The 19,438-nt window shown below is 55.0% G+C and overlaps 3 protein-coding genes and 1 pseudogene across 3 annotated transcripts; 2 read left to right on the forward strand and 2 right to left on the reverse strand.

Moving 5' to 3' along the window:
- Positions 1 to 3,147: 3,147 nt before the first annotated feature.
- Positions 3,148 to 10,702, reverse strand: NFKBID (NFKB inhibitor delta; the record flags this gene model as incomplete). The annotated part of the gene is made up of 11 exons (XM_075536680.1): positions 3,148 to 3,970; positions 4,977 to 5,141; positions 5,349 to 5,465; positions 8,053 to 8,201; positions 8,294 to 8,345; positions 8,451 to 8,597; positions 8,713 to 8,818; positions 8,912 to 9,090; positions 9,560 to 9,774; positions 10,139 to 10,199; positions 10,334 to 10,702. Coding segments are annotated over 11 exons (1,614 nt in total), but the record flags the coding sequence as incomplete, so codon positions are not given.
- On the forward strand, positions 7,056 to 7,630 carry LOC142432248 (NADH dehydrogenase [ubiquinone] 1 beta subcomplex subunit 10 pseudogene; annotated as a pseudogene).
- A 3,493-nt stretch (positions 10,703 to 14,195) lies between the features above and the next one.
- On the forward strand, positions 14,196 to 15,428 carry HCST (hematopoietic cell signal transducer). Its single transcript, XM_075536681.1, has 4 exons — positions 14,196 to 14,238; positions 14,642 to 14,725; positions 15,028 to 15,159; positions 15,388 to 15,428. The coding sequence occupies exons 1-4, from the start codon at positions 14,196 to 14,198 to the stop codon at positions 15,426 to 15,428; spliced, it is 300 nt and encodes a 99-aa protein (XP_075392796.1).
- A 612-nt stretch (positions 15,429 to 16,040) lies between these two features.
- Positions 16,041 to 18,305, reverse strand: TYROBP (transmembrane immune signaling adaptor TYROBP). Its single transcript, XM_075537433.1, has 5 exons — positions 18,206 to 18,305; positions 17,816 to 17,842; positions 17,489 to 17,623; positions 17,262 to 17,308; positions 16,041 to 16,263 (listed from the first exon to the last, which is right to left on the reverse strand). The coding sequence occupies exons 1-5, from the start codon at positions 18,264 to 18,266 to the stop codon at positions 16,198 to 16,200; spliced, it is 336 nt and encodes a 111-aa protein (XP_075393548.1). The 5' UTR covers positions 18,267 to 18,305; the 3' UTR covers positions 16,041 to 16,197.
- Between the last annotated feature and the right edge of the window lie 1,133 nt (positions 18,306 to 19,438).

Below are 19,438 nucleotides of genomic sequence, written 5' to 3' on the forward strand. Positions count from 1 at the left end.
TAGCCAGATTTGTAAGGTAGAATTGGGATAATGATAGTGGAGTGCGGGGGAGGGGGAAGGAAGCATTTAGGAACTAGAGGAAACTTGTATGTTTCATCGTTGCTACACTGCACTCTGATTGGCTCATCTCCTCCCCGAAACCCTTTCTTTCTTTCTTCTTCTTTTTTTTTTTTGAGACCCTTTCATAAGGGGATGTCCAGTTGCCCACAGATGTGCTTTGGGTCTCCATTCCACACTCCCCCCTTCATTCACAATGATATGATTTTTTGTTCTGATGATGCCAGATACCTGATCCCTTCAGTACCTCGTGATCTCACAGGCTGGTGTGCTTCTTCCATGTGGGCTTTGTTGCTTCTGAGCTAGATGGCCACTTGTTTACCTTCAAGCCCCTAAGACCCCAGACGCTTTATCGTTTGATAGCTGGGCACCATTAGCTTTCTTCACCACATTTGCTTATGCACCCTTTTGTCTTCAGCCATCGTATCAGGGAGATGAGCACACAATGATATAATTTTTTTGTTCTTTGATGCCTGATAACTGATCCCTTCAGCACCTCGTGAGCACGCAGGCTGGTGTGCTTCTTCCAGTTGGGTTTTGTTGCTTCTCAGCTAGATGGCCGCTTGGTGGGCCTTTGAGACCGCAGGTGCTATATCTTTTGATAGCTGGGCTCCATCAGCTTTCTTCACTACATTTGCTTATGCACCCGCTTTGTCTTCAGTGATTGTGTTGGGAAGGTGAGCATCATGGAATGCCAGTGTAGTAGAACAAAGTATTCTTGTATTGAGGGAGTACTTGAGTGGAGGCCCAATGTCCATCTGCTACCTTAATACTACATCTATAAACATATGCACATAGATCTATTTTCATATCTTCATATATATTTACATATGTATATGCCTGTATTTAGACCTCTATAAGTGCTCTTTACCTGCTGGCTCTTTCCTCTATTTCCTTTTACTTTCCTCTTGTCCCACTATCATGCTCAGCCTTCATTTGGGTTTCAGTAATTCCTCTCAGTTACATTACCCTTGGTCACACCCTACCAGGCCTCCTACACCCTCCTCACCACCGATTTGGATCACTTGTTGTTCCCTTGTCCCTGGGTTTGTTAACACCACTCCCTTTTCCCCCACCTCTCCAACTCCCTTTCCCCCCACCTCTCCCACTCCCAGAACTGTCAGTCCCGTTGTTTTCTCCTCCAGATTGTTCATCCAGCCTATCTTATTTAGACAGACCTGCAGAGATAATAACATGCACAAAAACAAGACAGAGCAAAACCAAGCAACAAAAGAAAACAAAACAACAACAAAAATCCAATGGCAAAACAACAACAACAACAACAACAACAAAAAAGAAAAGCTTGTAGTTAGTTCAAGGACTATTTGTTGGCCTTTAGGAGCATTTTCCAGTCAAGTCTGATGGAGTGCCAAGCCCTGGTCCCAAAGTCTGTTTTTGGTATTCCCTGGGAACTTCGTTGCTGTTCCCCTTGCTGTTCTGTTGCACACCCTTAGTGTTTGCCTCGGTGTGGTGGGATCAGATCAGGCGCAATTCCCACACTTTGTCTCCAGTGTTGTCCTCTGTAGGTCTATGGGTCAGTGAGGGATGTCATGTCTCATAGTGGGGCCAGCCATGTGGTTGTCTCTGTGGATTAGCTGCCCTGAGTGGGAATCTCGTTGTCAAGACTGGTGGGCCAGGATGTGCTCCACTCTCTCTTCCTCCCCCTTCATTTGCTCCCATGTGCTCTGATCAGACATGCCACTCTCTCTGAGCTATAGCTTCAGTGCTGTCCTCTGAAATAAATTCTTCTGGGGGGAGATTTTTTTTAACAATGCTAAAGTTCTTAGGGACATTCCCTTATGTCTAAGATATGTATGGGGTGTGTTGAGATGGATTTCAGCAGAATTCAAGAGGTAAGATTCAGCATTATTTTATATACCATCCAAAGTCACAAACTTACTGCCAAAGAAGTGGATTCCCATGCACAGTGACCCTGAAAGACAGAGAAAAACTGCCCCCTCCGGGTTTCTGATATTTTAAATCTCTATGAAGGAAAAAAATCATTTAAAAAATCTTTATGGGAGTAAAATTGCCTGATCTTTCTCCTTCTGGGTGACTAATGGGCTTGAACCACCGTTCTTGTGGTTAGCAGCCCAATGCATAATCCACTACACTATCAGGGCTCTGGGACATGTACTACCAAGGGAAAGTAAAAAACATGTATTTAAAATATATATATATTAAAAAATTAAAGATACATATACATATATTGCCTGGACAATGTATTACAATTAAGCTCTGCTGAGGATTAATGAAATGCAGCATATTTTCTAAGAATTTGTCACCATGTGAGGATATGATTTCCCTTCAGAGTTCTCAGAGAAACTGAATGAAGCGTTCATGGCATTGTCCTGATTCCCAGCCCAGTCAGACTGAGGGACTACAGGAAGGGCACAGAACTGCGGGGCTGAGCCCAACCTGAAGCTCAGATGCATAGGGACACCCTGTGGGTTCCGGAGATTCTTACCTGTCAACTGGAGTAGAAAGCCCAGTATTTCTTCCATGGAGCTGCTGGTGGTTTTGAACTACCAACCTTGCGGATCGCAATCCAACTCGTAACCACTACACCACCAGGACCAGCCAACGGTGGTCTGACCTCTTCATCGAGATCAAATGCCACATTGCACTGAGTGAATCATGAGCTCTTTAAAGTGTTGACAAGCAGGGATGGTACTTTGAAGATTAAGGTGCGCCCTAGTCTAATCATGGTTATTCCCAACTGCCTCATAAGCATGTAAACGCTGGACACTGAATAAGAAACACGGAAGAACCGATGCCTTTGAATTATGGTGCTGACGTACAGCAGGGACCTCCAACCTCCAGTTCATCCCATCTGAGGCCTGAGGCCACTTTTCCCTACAGTCCCAGTGTGGGAAGCAGGCGCTGGTGGTCTGAGAGTGTCAACCGGCAAACCTTCAGCTGCTGACATGGCCAGTAGGGTCACCATGCACTGAAGGGTTAGGGTCAGGGACTATCAACCTGGCACCAGTGTCTGCGCTACACCCACCCAAACATGACCCTTCCACGGGGCGTCACAGCCATGCCCCAAATCAACAGTCCCACAGAGGAGGCAACGACATCTCTTGTCCACACAGAGTTTAATTGAGAGGTTCAGGGACCCTCAGGTGGGAGGAGGGACTCACTGAGAATACTGAAAATTGAACAACCTTACTGTTATTGAGTCAATTCCAACTCACAGCGACCTTCTGGGACAGGGTAGAATTGCCCCAGTGGGTTTCTTTTTAGGGGGAGTAGAGAGTCCCATCCTCCTGCAGAACAGATGGTGGTTTGCCCTGTGGACCTTGGGGTGGGCAGCCCAACATGCCACCACTGAAATCTGGGGCAAAGACGCAGGTGAGCTCTGAATCACAAAGGTGTCGTAACCCAGGGACCCTCTCTACACAGGGTCCTTCTGTGCCTCGGGGGGCAGGGCCTGAAGCAGGAGGCTCCTGGAGCGAGTGGGGGGACGATCTTCAGAAGCCAACTGGGGTAGTATTGGGAGCTGAGATGGAGCTTGCATTGGGGGTTCTGGGTGTGAAGAGCTGAGCTCGGCAGGCAAGCCTGAAACCTCCCAGCGGGGCAAGGGTCAGGGGTCAGGGTGTTTCACGGAAACAATCAAGGAGCCTCGATTTCACAGAAATCATCAGGGGAGCTCCTTGTGTGGGCATGGGGGGCGGGCATCACATGAACCCAAATATTGGGGTCTGTCCCGCCCCAGCAGCCATTCTGGGGTTTTAATGTAAGACCCCGATGGCAGGACATTCTAGCTACTCTATTACGGCTCTGCAACTTTAGCATACGCTGGCTGTCCCACGGGACGGAGGGGACTGGAAAATCAGTCCAGGTCTAGGTTCGAGCCCTAAGAGGACAGGGCTGGGGGCGCCACACGGCTCCTCTTCAACAGCTGCCGGATCTGTGGACAGAGGAGACGGGGGAGAAGGCAAGGGGTTGGTCACACCGTCTATGGGGGGGGGGGGGAAGAAGGCAAGGGGTTGGCCACACGGTCTATGGGGGGGATGAAGGGAAGGGGTTGGCCACACGGTCTATGGGGGGGGAGAAGGGAAGGGGTAGGCCACATGGTCTATGGGGGTGGATGAAGGGAAGGGATTGGACACATGGTCTATGGGGGGGGGGGAGAAGGGAAAGGGTTGGACACACGGTCTATGGGGGGGGATGAAGGGAAGGGGTTGGACACACAGTCTATGGGGGGGGAGAAGGGAAGGGGTAGGCCACATGGTCTATGGTGGGGGGGTGAAGGCAAGGGGTTGGCCACAAGGTCTATAGGGGGGGAGAAGGGAAGGGGTTGGACACAGGGTCTATGGGGGGGCAGAAGGCAAGGGGTTGGACACACGGTCAATGGGGGGGAGAAGGGAAGGGGTGGGACACACGGTCTATAGGGGGGAGAAGGGAAGGGGTTGGACACACGGTCTATGGGGCCCCGAGGTTAGAGAGAGGTGTGTGGGATGGATGGGGCTTGAAGGCTAGAAGCCCAGGTTAGGTTTGGGGTTAGGCGTGGAAGTCTGTGTTCATCCGCTGATAAAGGGGAGCGGGTGTCAAAAGGTGAGAAGCCAGAATGGAGGATGGAGGGTTCCCACTTTGGGACTAAAATTAAGGAGGAGGGTGTCTTAGTGAAGCCAGGGGTCAAAGGTCACAATGAAGAGATTGAAATCCTACTTTGAGGTAAGGACCAAAGGTTAGGGGCTAAGGGTCAGCGGCCACATGGGAAAAAAATCAAAGGTCACGCTTTGAGGTCCCGATTCAGGGTTGGGAGTAGGGGCAGTCAGGGTTTGGGTAGCGGTCAGGAGTCACCATTGTAAGGTCAGGGGTCACACATTGAAGTCAGGGTGGTGGCGCTGGCTGAGGCTAGAGGCCCCCCTGGAAAGCAGGAATGCGTGCTGTCAGAATGGGGTGGCGCTCACCCCCTCGGGGCCGGGCCCGGGCCTCAGCAAGTGAACAGGCTGCTCATTCTCCAAGTTTCGCAATGTGGGGTCCGCTCCAGCTGCCAGCAAGCGCCGCACAATGGCCTCCTGGGGGGGTCCCGGGGGCAGTGCAGCCGCCATGTGGAGGGCTGTGTTCCCATGGGCCTGGGAGCAGGGAGGGAGACTCCGATGAAGACCCGTGGTCCACAGGCCTTGTCATCCCCACCTCCAGGATGCACACCGCCTCCTACATCCACGCCCCCCCATCTCCACCCGCATGCCATGCACTTCCCCCTTCCACGGCCCACACACCCACTTGACTACCCCCCACCCCCCGCTCGCTGCCCTATCCCACTCCGTGGGCACCCGCACCTTCATGTTGACAAATGCCTGCAGGTCTCCCTGGGGCAGCTCCAGCAGCAGCTGGACCAGGGTGGGGTTGGCGGCCTGCACAGCCAAGTGCAGTACAGTCTTGTTGCTCTTGATTTCCTGCAGGGAGGGAGAGCACCAGTCAGCACCCCCCACCCCCCGCTCCCAGCCAGCTTCCCTTCCAGGGGCCCCAGGGGTCTCCCGGGACCCTGGGCCTCCTCGGTAAGCCCCACCCAGCTGAGACTCTCGTCCATATTATAACAGCAGCCGGTCTAAGGGGGTCATACCACACAGATCATAAAATTGACCCTTACAACCACTTCCCCATCTAAGAGGCTTCCAGAAAAAGATGACCTTGTCAACCCCACTCCCTGTAGGAGAAGTCGCTGGTCTAGCATCTAGGCACCCCAATCCCACATTCTGGAACATTCTGGATCAACAGCAGGAGCTGAGCGCCATGAGATGCTCACTAGGCCTGTGTTCTTGGCCATGGCTTTGCTGCTCTTTTCGGATCTCGGCGCAAATGAAGACACTGTCCACAGGCAACACGAGTAGGTGCGGTCAAGCGTGTGTCTAACGGATCTCACGGGGTCTGCCGAGCAATGACACAAGCTCCTAGCTGAGCACCACATAAATTACAACAAGAAGACAAAGAAATGGGGAGGGGCTTACAACAGACACAGCATGGTAATGTGCAGACTTGACTTGGCTCCTGGTTTTTTTAACAAACAGAAATAAACCTATGACCAATCCTACTACTGCTATTACTAATTAAAAAATCTCAGAGTCTAACAGAAATGTGAACAGACCTGGGATGGCTGAATTTATGAAATGAGGGTTCCTTTTGTGTTTTTCAAGGTAGCATAATGGAACTGAGGTCCAAAGCACACTTATCTTTGAGAAACACGGATGTTGATTCCCTGGGATTCGCTTAGTGTGGTACGGCAGTGGTGGGCGGCGGTGCCGTGTGCTATCCCCTCCACGCTGACCCACAGGGACCCGAGACCACAGCGCAGTGCTGCATCACGGGGTGCCCTGGGTTACCATCCTGGGTTACCATCGTTCCGGGAGCACAGAGCCAGGTCTTCTCACCTGCCCTTGGGGCAGCCTCGGACCACAAAGCCCTTAGGCCACCAAGAGCCCAAGCCAAACCCAATCCACTGCCATAGAGTCTGTTCTAGCTGTAGTGACCCCGCTCGGGGATTCTGAGACTGTCAAGCTTGATAGGAGCACACAGCCTCATCTTTCTCCCAGGGAGCAGCTGGTGGGTTTGAACCACTGACCTTGCGGTTAGCAGCCTAGCTCACAGAGCCAGGAGGGCTCCTTATGAATATAACATCCCCTAGGCCCACTGCCACTGAGTTGATTCCGATTCGTAACAACTCTATACAGGGTTTCTGAGGCAATGCATCTGAACAGAAGCAGAAGCTTCATTGGTCTTGCTTGGAGGGGCTGGACACCTTGCTAGGAGACTGAATGAGGCAGGGCTGTGCCCAGGCTGCTGGTTACTCACATTAGGTCCTCGGGAGCTCACGGCACTATTTTCTGTACTGTGTTCAAAATTATCCGACTCAAATCCTAATAGTACATGTCTTAATTCATTCAAGCAGTCCTCTATGAAGAAACTACTGTCACAAGAAATGAAGATAGGAAGTAGGCCGTCGGAGTAAGGCTGAGGCCTGGGAGTGGATCCTGTGGCCCGCCGCAGCCATGCCGGACAGCTAGGACAAGGACGTGTACCCCGAACCCCCACGCCTCACGCCGGCGCCCTCCCCGTAGACCTCGCTGTCCAACACCATCACCTACGTGACCAAGGCCTTCGAACTCCTCATGGACCGGCCCGTGACCCTCGTGAGAGACTTCATCGAGCAGCAGCAGGCCAAGAACAAGATCTACTACTACCACCGGCAGTTCCGCCGTGTGCCCGACATCACTGAGTGCCAGGAAAAGGATGTCCTGTGCCTGTTTGAAGCTGAGATGCAGTGGCGGAGGGACTACAAAGTCGACCAGGAGATTGCCAACATCGTGCAAGCAAGGATGAAGGCCCGCCAGCAGTGGGAGGGCGAGAGCTATGTGCAGAACTGTACCAAGGAGTTGGAGCAGTTTGCTCAAGTGTCGAAAGCCTACCAAGACCGCTACCAAGACCTGGGAGCTCACTACTCAGCCCGGAAGTGCCTGGCCAAGCAGAAGCAGAGGATGCTGGCTGAGCGGAAGGCAGCCAAGGTAGCCGCCAAGGAGGCAGCTGCTGCCTGAGGAAGCCTTTGCAAACCTACTTTGACTTCTGCCCTGAAATAAAAGTTCGGGCTCCCCCCGACCCCAAAAAAAGAGAAATGAAGATAACAGAATTGCTACGAGCCAGGGAGACTCTAAGGTCACTTCCCTTCTTTGACAGTCACCAGCTCTTAGCTTTTTCCACGTACCTTAGTTGCCCTCATGAGTAAACAAGAGAACGCAATCCTAGCATAGGTCAAAGGGAGGATTCAGTAAGCAACTCTCTGAAACTCTGTGCTCCCTGGCAGCAATTGCTTAATACATACAAGCTAAGATCGACGATGCCAACCGGGGCCGAGAGACGTGATGTGATCTGTTCAAGGTCACACAGCTGGGACGAGACAAAACCAGCATTTCTTTGGAGCTCTGCACAGCCAGGCTCCGCTTCCCCACTTGCGTGCTCTCTCCAGAGCAAGCTGCCCTCCCCGCAGCTCACCTGGCTGGTGTGGTCCGCGCCCATGTGCAGCAGCATCTGGACACAAGTCAGCCTGTCTTGAGCCTGGGTACCCAGTACCCGGGGGCACAGGTCCGATGGGCGCATGGCAATGTTCAGAGACAGGATGGCTGTGTGGAGTGGGGTGAGGCCTGCGGAGTAAAGGCGGTGAGGGTCCCGCCTCTGGAGCGCCCAAGCCACCCAGCTCACCTGCCACATTAATGTCATCTGCTGTCTGACTTACCCTCGAAGTCTCGGGCTTCCAGGTTAACTTGGACTCCTGAGTTAAACACAGCCTGGAGGAGGGGGAAGGGGGGAAAGTGATGGATAAGTGTCTTCTTGGAAACCAGGAGTTGGGCGGCCAGGCCACCCTACACGCACCCCCCAATGGCTGGCCGTACCGAGAGCACTCCTGGGAGGCCATAGGTAGCAGCCACGTGCAAGATGGAGCGTCCCTGATGGTCAGTGGCGTTGGGTTCCGCGCCCAGGTTCAGCAAATCCCCCACAATCAGGGGCTGGTTAGCCGCGGCAGCCACCAGGAGAGGCGTCTGCAGGCCACAGGAAGGGTCAGTCCTAGCCCCCAGCTCAGCCTCAGTCTCCATGACCCACCAGCCCTTGGCTCTCCTCCTCGACACCCAGGAGCGCAGGCCCTTAAGCCCTCACCTTGCCTTTGTGCTCACGGATGTCCAGGTGCCTGCAAGCCTGGAGCACCTCAGCAGCAGCGTAGGCCAGCCAGCGCAGTCCCCGAGCCACAAACAGGTGCAGGAGTCTGAGGATGGGTGGGGGCGCTAGTGAGCAGGGAACCCCCACCTCAGTCCCAAAGCCAAGGCAGTGCCTGCAGGCCCTCGCCCCCCAGACTCACGTGTCTCCCTCCTCATCCTGGGCCAGCAGCTGTTGGGGTCCCAGGGTCAGCATGTGAGCACGGGCTGTGTCCAGGGACGGTCCCTGGGCCACCGGGGAGAATTGAGGGGGGCCTGGAACTCTCCAGGATTCAGCCTGGGGCGGGGAAGGCTCTGCAAAGATCCTAGTGTCCAGGGTGTCCTGTACATGCAGGTGGTAGGGAGAGCCAGTCAGGTAAGGTTGCTCTCTTCCCAAACTGCCTCCCTTCCCCCACAGACATGTATAAAGTCAAGGGCAGGGACAGAGTTCCTGGTGCATTAGCTGGGTGTCTCATCTGTCCCTAGGAACCTTGACCTTCAGGGCTCAGTGTGACTTATCTGAGAAATGGGATCTTAACAAAGCCCTTCTTGCTGCATGAGAGTCGTTATGCATCTTTAGGGGCCCTTATTACCCTGATGGCGTAGGGTTACACACAGGGCTGCTAACTACAAGGTCAGCAGTTCAAAATTACCAGCCACTCCTCGGGAGACAAGAGACTTTCTTTGACAAAGAGAACCCACGGGGGCAGCCCTACCCTGTCCTATAGGGTTGCTGTGAGTGGGCATCGACTCGACGGCAGTGAGGTTTTTGTTTGCTTGATTTAGTGCCTTGTCCCTACTCTGTCTCTTACCTCCATCCCCTGGGGGAATGAGCACAGCTGTCCTGGGTCCAAAGGTGGGTAGAAGCTGGAAGTCAGAAATTCGGCAGCAGAAGAAGGGTAAGTGTAGCTGCTGTCTGTGAAGGCAGCATGCGTGTTGGGGTCCCAATCTGGAAGGCCTGTGGGGGCGCCCAGGCCACCAAGTCCAGAATGCACAGGCTCCTGGTGTCCCAGGAAGTGGCCATGGCCTGCATGTGAGAAGAGGGACCGGGCAGGCCCGGTTAGCAGGGTTGGAAGAAACATGACCTAGAGTTGGGGTACAGAGGTGGGCCTATGGGAAGGCTTGGTGCCCACCATTGTGCTGAGTGCTCATCCTCCAACCCCAATGAGGGCCTGAGTCCAGGACCCCTGGACCATGATGGACAAAGGGTGTCGATGACTGAACCCCCAAGGATCTGAGCCCTTAAACTAGTGGGCCCCAATGGAAATGGGCCCTGCCTCCAACATCCCCAAACATTATCATAGTGGGTGTCTCTGGGCTCCCACGGGGCGATGTGGGAGGTGGGGACTGGGGAGGTGGGTCTGCCGGAAGCAGGTTCATTTATGACTTACCAGCCTCACCCTCACTGGCAGAGGGGGTCAGGGGCTGCCCCAGGGGAGCCAGGAACTGACCCTGTGAGATGCACAAACAGAAAAAGACAGGAGGGTGAGCTCCTTTGGTGGATGCTTCCCATTGGCCCGCAAATCCCTGACGCGCACTAAGTCCCTGTCCCCCACCACATGGTCCCAGGGTTACATGGGCCTCACCGGGGCTCCTCCGGCATCAGGCTGCTGCTGGCGGCGCCTCTGCTCTTCCAGAAGCTTCTTCACCGTCTGTGAGGGGCAGTGGCTGCGCTCTGTTCGACTGACTGTTGGGGGAAGAGAGGGGTCCCTAAAATTTAACTCACGTGCTGGGGGAGTGAATCTGGGGCCCTTTCCGCTCTCCCGAGCAAACAAAAACCAAAAAAAACACCCTGGCACATTTCGGTGGCCTGAGAACACCGGCGCTTGGCAATGGTTACGCGTGCGACAACCGCCTCCGCCGTTTCCTCCCTCACTTTCCCTCTGACCCAACTTTCCACCGTCGTCGTGGAAACGGAGAAGGCGCGGGGGAGAGGCGACCCTCGCCGTGCCCAGTCATTTCCGTAAAAAGTCCCTCCCCAAGTCACCCAGTTCGGAGCCCGGCAGGGGCGCCTGGCATATCCCCCTGAAGATGCGCTCCCAGGGGCCCACCAACTCTCCGGAGAGCCGACGGGACGCAGAGGTCCGGGCCTCCTGCCTGCATCCCGCAGACGCTGGAGCCGGGAGCCCAGCGCCCTCCTCTCGGAGCCGGGCCCGGCTCCCCGGCCTGTCCAGCGCCCGGTGACCCTGCAGGCCCACGGACCCCCGCTCGAGCTTCACCCTCCCGAACGCAGGCTCTGGCGAAGGAAGGGTTAAGCGGCGCCAGGCCCCCTCGGAAACCGCCCAGACGCGGCGCGCTGACGTCACGGCGCTCACGCAAAGGAATCTTCCGTCTCTCGGTTTCCCTTCTGGTCCCCGGAGGTCGGGGTCCGGAGGCGGGGCGCGCGGCCAAGCGTGGCGCTCACGGAATCCCCGCGCGTGGGGAATTCCTGCGCAGCCTGGGGACCCTGGGCGGGGGCTCGCGGGAAGTCCCCCCCGGGGTCAGGGCGCAGCAAGCGCGGACCCCTGCAACTCGGGGTTCTCATCCCCCCCAGCGAGAACGGTGGCTGATTCCAACCCACAACGTCCCCAAGGACCCAGGCCCCTAGTGCCTCCGCCGAAAGGATGCAGTCGGGCCCTCTAGCCCCATCCTGCCCCAGGACCCCAGAGTCGGTCCCCAGCGCTGCACCCCCAGATTCCACCCCCTCACTCTTCTACATCCTCCCAGGATCACCCCCTCCCCCTAAGGGATCTGTCCCCCTCCGGACACCCGGTACCCTGGCTCTCTGGATCTGAGATTTAAGTTCCAGCTCCGACCCCCAGGACACGAGGGTCACAACCCCCGCCTTCACCGCTTTCAGAGACAGAAGTAGGGGGGTGGAGACCGAGAGACAGATGGGGCGCGCCCCTCCACTCCTCTCCCCTCCATTACCTCCATTACCTCGGGGCGTCCGGGGCGCGGATGGCGGGGCCCCAGGGCCCCGGCCTCGGCGCTGCGCCAGCCTCGCTGTTCCCCCGCGGAGCCGCCGCCGGGTCCCCGGGTTTGGGTCCGGTCCCCGCGAGTTTTTAAACTGGGATTCTGGCACCGCCCCGTCCTGGGCAGGGCCGGGGTTCTGCGGCCCGGGAGTCCCCAGCTCAGCGCCCCAGAGGACCCGTCACTGAGTGGGCGGGGCCACCTGGGGCGGGGCTCCCCCACCTGTGCCTCCAGGCTTTGGGGTACCGAATTCTTCAGTCCTGGAGTAGTACAGGCTTGGGGGTCCCTGGACCCTGGGGTGAGGGGCAGTTTTCCTGGGTGCTGGAGGATGAAGGGGCTGAGGACTGACTCACTGGTCTTTAGGGCGGAAAAGTCAGAACAGGGGAATGATACTTAAAAACGTCCACCCTGACACAGGGAGACCTTTCATGTCACTAGATCAGAGCGGGGCTCCACATGAACTGGTTTGTGTAAACCGTTAGGAACACTCAGGAACCTTCCGAGTGCTACATTGTTGTTCTCAACAACCCTACGGATAACGCAAGGAAACACGCCTCTCGTGGCAGCTACCCTGTCAATCCCTCTCTCCTCTCTTTGGAGATCTTCCTCTTTTGGGGCTGACCTTCTATCAAACATGATGTCCTTGTCTAGGCACCGGACTTTCCTGATCTTATGTCTTCCCACCCGTACTTCTAATCATGCTCACTGCGATGGAGTGGATTCTGATTCATGGTGACTCCAGCCTCCAGGGCCCTTCTACTAAATCACCACCAAACTCACAGCCAGCCAGGCCACGCAGACTCAGAGCGACCCTGCAGGGTGGGCTCAGCTCTCTGCTTCTCCCCCACTTCCTCTTCTTCAGGGATCAGGGCTCATTTATTTAATGCATGACAGCATGTGAGGCACTTTGCTGGGTCCTGGGGTTGGAGTGATTCACTAGGATTACGGGGACCCAGCACAGTACCTGATGGTGTCCTCTCCCCAGGAACCTCCTTCGGACGGTGCAGAATCTTCAGTATCATACATTTTAATCATAGAATCATAGATGATCAATGCACTTGTGAACCACTTAAATGTCATGTTTTTGAGATTATACGAATACTAAGTTGCTTGGGAAAGCCTTTCTGCAGTGAATTACAACATTGGTACGTTATTAGTAACTGAGTCGAAGCCCTCTAATTGTTCCTCTTTTCTTTAAGGACTGATTCATTCTACCAAAAAAAAGCTTCATTGATTTGGGTTCATTCATACTAGCTACTTCAACGTTATAGTTAAAAGATGAGAAAATTCGACAAAAATCAGAGTATAAAATCCCCGGTGACGACACAGCTTGCAGATGAAACTTTGTGATCGGAAGCATCAGTATAACGATAGTATTGACACTCCGCGCCGAGCTGATCAGAAGGCTCGGAAAGTAAGTTCGTGTAGTTTTAGCCCGGTAGGTTTCTGGATAACATGTAAGCTGGGCTTGTGGAGGAAAAAAAAGAGTTTTCGTGGTTATAACAAACTACAGGAGTATTTTTACAAAATAATAATAATATCTGTTTGCTGAAACACTGAGCCAAAATTTTATAGACAGAAAGGTTTTACAGACTATGGTTTCAGTGCCACCCCCTCCAACAACGTCGCCCAGCGTGCAGCTCCCAGGGGATACCACTGTGTGGGTGGTGTCTCCGTGATTTGAGTGGCAGAGAGGTTGGCTCTCAGGTCCCTTCTGGGTGGTTACCCAGATGAACACCCTGGTGTTCTCCTTGATGATATCGGGACTCCGCAACCTTTTGCTTCGGCTTCCCTCCCCTTCCTGCTGCTTCGCACTGTCCTCCACCTCCCCTACCTCCTCTTCAATCTTCTCCTGGAGGGAGGGGCCTCTCGTCCAGCTGGATTCACTTCCTTGGTGACCTCATCCCTTCTCTTGGCTTTAAATGCCACCCATAGGCCACCCATCCCCAAATTTACATCTCTAGCCCAGACTGGTCCCCTCAACTCGGAAAGATTCCCTGGAGCACGCAACATGAAGAGTGCCACCAGGCATTTCCAATTCAGTGTGCCCCAACCTCAGAATTTCCCCTGAACCCACTCCCTGCCTCCTGGTCACGGGAGACTTCGTCTTTTCAGTTGCTTAAGTCATTTGGATCGCTCTCATTCATATTTCCAGCTATTTCCATCAGCCAGTTCCACTGGTTTTAACCTCAGAATAGTACCAGAATCACCCCAGAACCCTTATCCCAGCCTCCTGCCACCCTCTGTCGGAACAATCATAACAGTTTCACTGGTCCCTCTGTCCCTCCCTCTTCCCCAGATGGTTCCCCAAAGGCAGTCCCAGAGACTCACTGCCTCCCACCCCCCCAACCTCCACCTCTCACACACAGGAAGCTGGGAACCGGGCTGTCAACAGGGTGACATATCCGCCACCACAGTTTCCTCTCCGCCCCTCGGCTGTTCATCAGACTCCTTTGGCCCACAGCCCTTTGCCAGGCCTCTCCAGCCCTGGCTGGCATGGCCTTCCCAAGCCACATCCTGCTCCTGCTTTTACTACCAGGTGAAACCAATGGCTTTGGGGGGCGGGTGGGGGGTGTTTCAGCGGGGAGGAGTGCTGATCATGGGCCCTTCTTCTCGCTTGTGTCTCTTCTCTTTCTGAAGATGCATTCCACGCAGGGACTGAATTGTGTATGTGCGCGCGTGCGAGCATGTGTGCGCGCGCGCACGTGTGTGTGTGTGTGTGTGTGTCTGTTGAGGGGGTGCAGTACAGTTCTGGGTAGCTGTCATTGCTGAGTCTCTGCCTAGATCTACTTGGAATTTCTGTCTTTCTCTGCCCTCTTTCCTTTCTGGCTCCCCCTCCCCCAGTCCAGAGTGGCCCTTCCTTCTCAGGACAGAGCCCCTCCTTGTGCCCTGTTGTGGCAGCCACCTCTTCCCCCTGACCGACATTCTTTGTCTTTCCACAGTGGCTTCAGCTCAAGCAAGTCCAGGTGAGAGAGAAGTGGGCCCCCCTCCTCGCCCCCCCCTTCTCACCCCCGCCCCCTCTCAGTGTGGCCCAAGGATCCCAGACCCCCCACTGCTCTTCAGGTCACTGTCTGATCCCCACATCACAGCCTCAGAAGATCTGCCATTCTCTCCGGTCCACGCCTTGTCACCCTCATCCCCTCACCTCTGAAGTGTAGAGCTATAGGCTGTGAGCACCAAACGTAGCCCAGGTGTCCCCGGGACACCCTCAAAGTACAGCCCTGGGAAATCTAGGGTGAGGGCCTCCCCCACTCCCTCTAGTTCAAAACCCTGCCCCATGGGACTGGACTCCCCTCAGGGCCTCCTTGCCTTCGACCCCACCCTCCAGGTCTCTGCTCCGGATGTGGGCCCCTCTCCCTGCCACTCCTGGCGGGGCTTGTGGCCGCTGACGCTGTCATGTCCCTGCTCATCGTGGGAGTAGTGTTCGTGTGCACACGCCCACGCCAGCAACCCATGCAGGGTGAGCATAGGCTGGGGGGCGGGGTGAGGGATGCATGGAGGAGGGGGTCCCTGGGGAGGGGGGTCCCAAGGGAGAGGAGCCCCTGGGGAAGCCCTGGAAGAGGGTGCTGGGGAAACCCTGGAGGAGGTACTTAGGGGAACTCCTAAAGAAACCCCTGAGACAGGGAGTCCCCGGGGAGGTAGAGCTGTGAGGGGGTCAGGCTGTGTGGTTTTTCTCCCCCACCCCCAGAAGATGGCAAAATCTACATCAACATGCCTGGCAGGCGCTGACCACGTCGCCTGCCCCTGTAGCTGGGACCTGGGCCAACCAGCAGCCGAGCCTCTGATCCTGAATTGTAGGTGGTGGCTCAGAAACCATCCCCCTCCCCACCCAGCCCCATTTTGAAATAAACCAGTTGAAATACTTGTAGTTTCAATTCTTCCTCAAAGAACCCCAAGGTTCCCAGAGCCTCCCTCCTATTTAGCTGTTTCCGACCCCAAAATTCTCTTGGCAGGTAAGTGAACAAAATAAACCCAATGCTGTCCAGTTGCTTTGTGCTCACAGTGACCCCGTGAGGGCAGAGTCGAACGGCTCCTTAGGATTTCAGAGTTAACTTTATGGGAGCAGACAGCCTCATGTTTCTCCCAAGGAGTGAGTGGCTGGTGGATTTGAACTGCCAGCTTTGCAATGAGCTGGCCAACTCTTAACCCACTGCACTGTCCTGAGGCCCTTCATCCCTCTTTAAAGCAGACAAACAAACTCACTGCCCTCAAGTCAATGTCGACTCATAGCAACATTACGTGGGGTTTCCAAGACTTTGTAAATCTTCATGAGAGCAGACCCCACACACATATCCCCATTCCCTCAGTCCAAGGAATTGACGGAACTCAAGAGTGCTTCTGTGCATTGTTTATTTGGGGAATGGCGGTGGGGAGAAGTCTGAATCTCTTGAGAGATATTCTCTGACTCTATGTCTCAGCGAGAGGACGAGTGGGGTGTGGGCTGGGTACCAGGGAGGAGTGGATACAGACATTAGGTGGCTGGCTGTGTGGCACGCGTTCATTTGTAATATGGCCTCTGTGTTTGAAGATCGCTGTAGACATCTGCCTTCTGTCCCTGAAGCTCCTAAAGAGATGCAGGCAACAGACGGTCAGGCTGGAGACCATCCGTGGCAGCGGAGCATCAAACGAACTTAGCGCAAACTCATCATTAGCGCCTGGCTCGTGGGCTCTGCTCTCTGCCTGGAAGCCCAGTCCCATAGAACTTCCATGGGTGCCTCCGGCAAGTCTCAAGTCTCATGGTACCTCCCAAACCGACCTATTTGCTTTACTTCCAGTCTGCCTGCCCGCTGAAGGGCTAAGCTCTTCTGTGGGGTCTCCAGTGTCTAGCGTAGAGTAAAACGTTCAGCAAACACAACAGAATGGATCCGGAATCAATCAAAGCAAAGCTTTGTGCCCATGTTTCACTCTGATGGGGAAGTCCCCTCAATCTTCTGGACCAGGAGGTCAGCTCAAGATTCCCACTTACTCTTTGTATAAAGAGGTTTAAAAAGCACACGAAAAAACAAACCTAGGGGTAAAGAAGCAACCTCGTAGCAGATACGAAGTAAGATAGAGAACAGGGATCGCAATTGAGAGGCGGGTCTGTGGTCCCATTGGGACAGGCGGCAGACGAGCCTTAGACACAGACAATGGGCGCAGACACGCATTTTTTCATGTGACTTCCATCAGCTTCTGAGACTAATCCATGACGCACCACCAACGGCCAACGAAGGGCTCCGAACAAGAAGGGACAGAGGGCTCTCACGAAGGGTTCCAAGGCTCCTTGAACCCTCCCAAGACGAGATGCTTGCTTTTGTGTTGTCAGCCTGGATTTCAGCCTCTCAGAGGGAGTCCCTAAAAAGCTTGAGAACCCCGATCTTCAGTTACCAAACCAGGCTAAATTAGAGCTTATGGCCCAATGAGAGGTTCTCCCCTAAATCAGCCAGGCCTAGGGCCACCCCACTACCTGGACCGTGACCACTTGGGAGCTGCCCTTTTTCTAGAGTGCTTCAAGTACACTTGAACTTGTCTCGGCAACAGCGAACAGGACAGGGGTGAGCCCAGACATTCCTTTGTCCTCACCTGGTAAGGGGATTCCATCTCGGTCATGCGCTGTTTCCCGGCGCCTGCTGGGAGAAGGGGTGGGGGGAGGATGAGATGGATGGACAGGGTGCTGAATGGAGGTATTTTTCTTCCTGCTCCCAGCTCCTGCCCCCAGCAACCATTTCTTTGATGGGTTGTGACCAGGGACCGTATTGCCTGGCATGTCCTCAGACTGTCCCAGACCATGTCCCACCAGCCCTACTTACTTTCCGCAGCCCCTCGTTTCTGGGAGACCAGTCGGCCCAGAGAGTACACGGCCAGGGCTATGAGGAGGGTCAGCACCAGGTCCCCCAGCACGATCCCAGCCAGCACACCAGGGCCAACCGCAGGACACTTGCAATCTGAGGTTGTGGCACAGGGGTTAGGGCGGGGGGGTGGTCAGTGAATTTGGGAATTCGGGCAAGGCGTGGGGTGGGGCTGAGAGGCAGGTAGAGGTGGGGAGGGGGCCAGCAGCAGAGGGGGATTTGGTGATATTGGGGGAGGAACAGAAATGGGGAGGTCTTTGGGAGTTGGGAGAGGGTCTAGATTCCTACCGCTCTGGGCCTGGGCAGGGCTGACACCTGAGAGGAGAAAAAGATGGTAAACTGAGGCATGAGACTGGGATGGGAAGAGCAGTCACAGAGGAGGGGGAGAGCAGCTTCTAGTGGGGTCTGGTGGGCTCTGAAAGGCCACTGGATTCGGCTATGTGGCAGCCATTGGCCACGACCTCTACCCCGACTTATCCTATTGTCCCCACCACCACCAACACCCCATCCCTGCTTCCACCCTTGGCCAAGTGCTATGGTCTCCGTTTCCGGAAGAGACTTGTCTGCTCCCGTCCCAACCCTCCTCTTTGGCTTCTCCTTTCTTTTCTTCTCCCTGCTCTGCGCTGAGCCGAGCTGAGCCAGAGGCCCAGGAAGCAGGCGCAGAAGATCCCAACTCACCACCCAAGGTCAGAAGGAGAGGCAGCAACAGGAGGTGACCAGAGGGTCTGATGGCCCCCATGATGCAGAGGACGCTGCCGGACACTAGAGTTTTAGGCCAGTGGGGTGTGGCTTCGTATCCAGCCCAGTAAGGAGGAAGTCTGAGGTGGGTGGGGGTAGATGGGAGGAGGGAGTGAGACGGAAGGAGAGTCAGAGAGAAATAGCAACTGTAGGCATCAGGCCCAGACCCTCAGGGGCCAGGCTGTAGCCCCTGAAGGCTAGGCATGGAAGGCAAGAGGCAAGCGTATCCCCAGCTCTGGACTTCCCTCCCTGATCGGGGCAGCGGCACATGAAGGGCAGTGGCTGGCTGGCTAACTGAAGTCAACGCTGCCTCTGCCAGGGTGGCCCGGTCACGCCATCTCCCTGGGCATCTGTTTTCAAGTGGGAGATCAAATAGCATCTGTTTCCGAGGGTGTTGGGGTGCGGGGTACTCCATGAGTTAATGCTTCTAGAACAAGGTCTGACACTGGCCCCAGGGGCTGCCTACGGTCATCGGGATGTGATCACCAGACCTGCTTGATGTCTCAGGATATTAAATGAGAGCTCTGTCATTGTACAAGGGAGTGTAGAGGTTATGGGTTGGGCGGCTAACTGCAAGGTCAGCAGTTTGAAACCACCCATGGCTCCGAGGGAAAGCGTGTAGGCATTCAACTCCCCTGAAGAGCTATAGTCTCAGAAACCCGCCAGGGGCAGTTCTCCCCTGTCCTCTGGGGTGCTATGGGTCAGGGCACTCGCTGGCAGTGAGGTAGCCATGCAGTCTTGACACCCTCAGGAAAAGCCCCGAAGCTTAGGGGAGCGGAGAGAGAGTTGCCGAGATGTGGACACCAGGCGTTTACACTACCTCACACCCTTCTGAAGCAATGACTTGTCATTCCTGACATGTAAAGACACTTGATTTGAAGTAAAGAAAGGTGGAAATAGGGCCCCCTCGCCCCAAGTGGTTTCTTGACTCGCAAGCAAAAAAGAGACTAGCAAACACGCCAGGAAGATGAGGGAGGGGAGAGCCACGGGGCGGACGTCAGTAAAGACCCCAGGACACACAGCCCCGAAAGAAGTCTTTGTGGGGAGGGGCGTGGGGGAACAATGCTTCCACTGGGCCAAGCTGGGTCAACACCCGCCCACCAAGGAGCAAGTGACTGGAAGGTAAAGACTAAGTAAGGCCTCCCAGGAAGAAACAGGGATTTGGAGCACCCC

The sequence above is a fragment of the Tenrec ecaudatus genome, chromosome 18 (assembly GCF_050624435.1).
Source record: "Tenrec ecaudatus isolate mTenEca1 chromosome 18, mTenEca1.hap1, whole genome shotgun sequence".
Classification (NCBI taxonomy): Eukaryota; Metazoa; Chordata; class Mammalia; order Afrosoricida; family Tenrecidae; genus Tenrec; species Tenrec ecaudatus.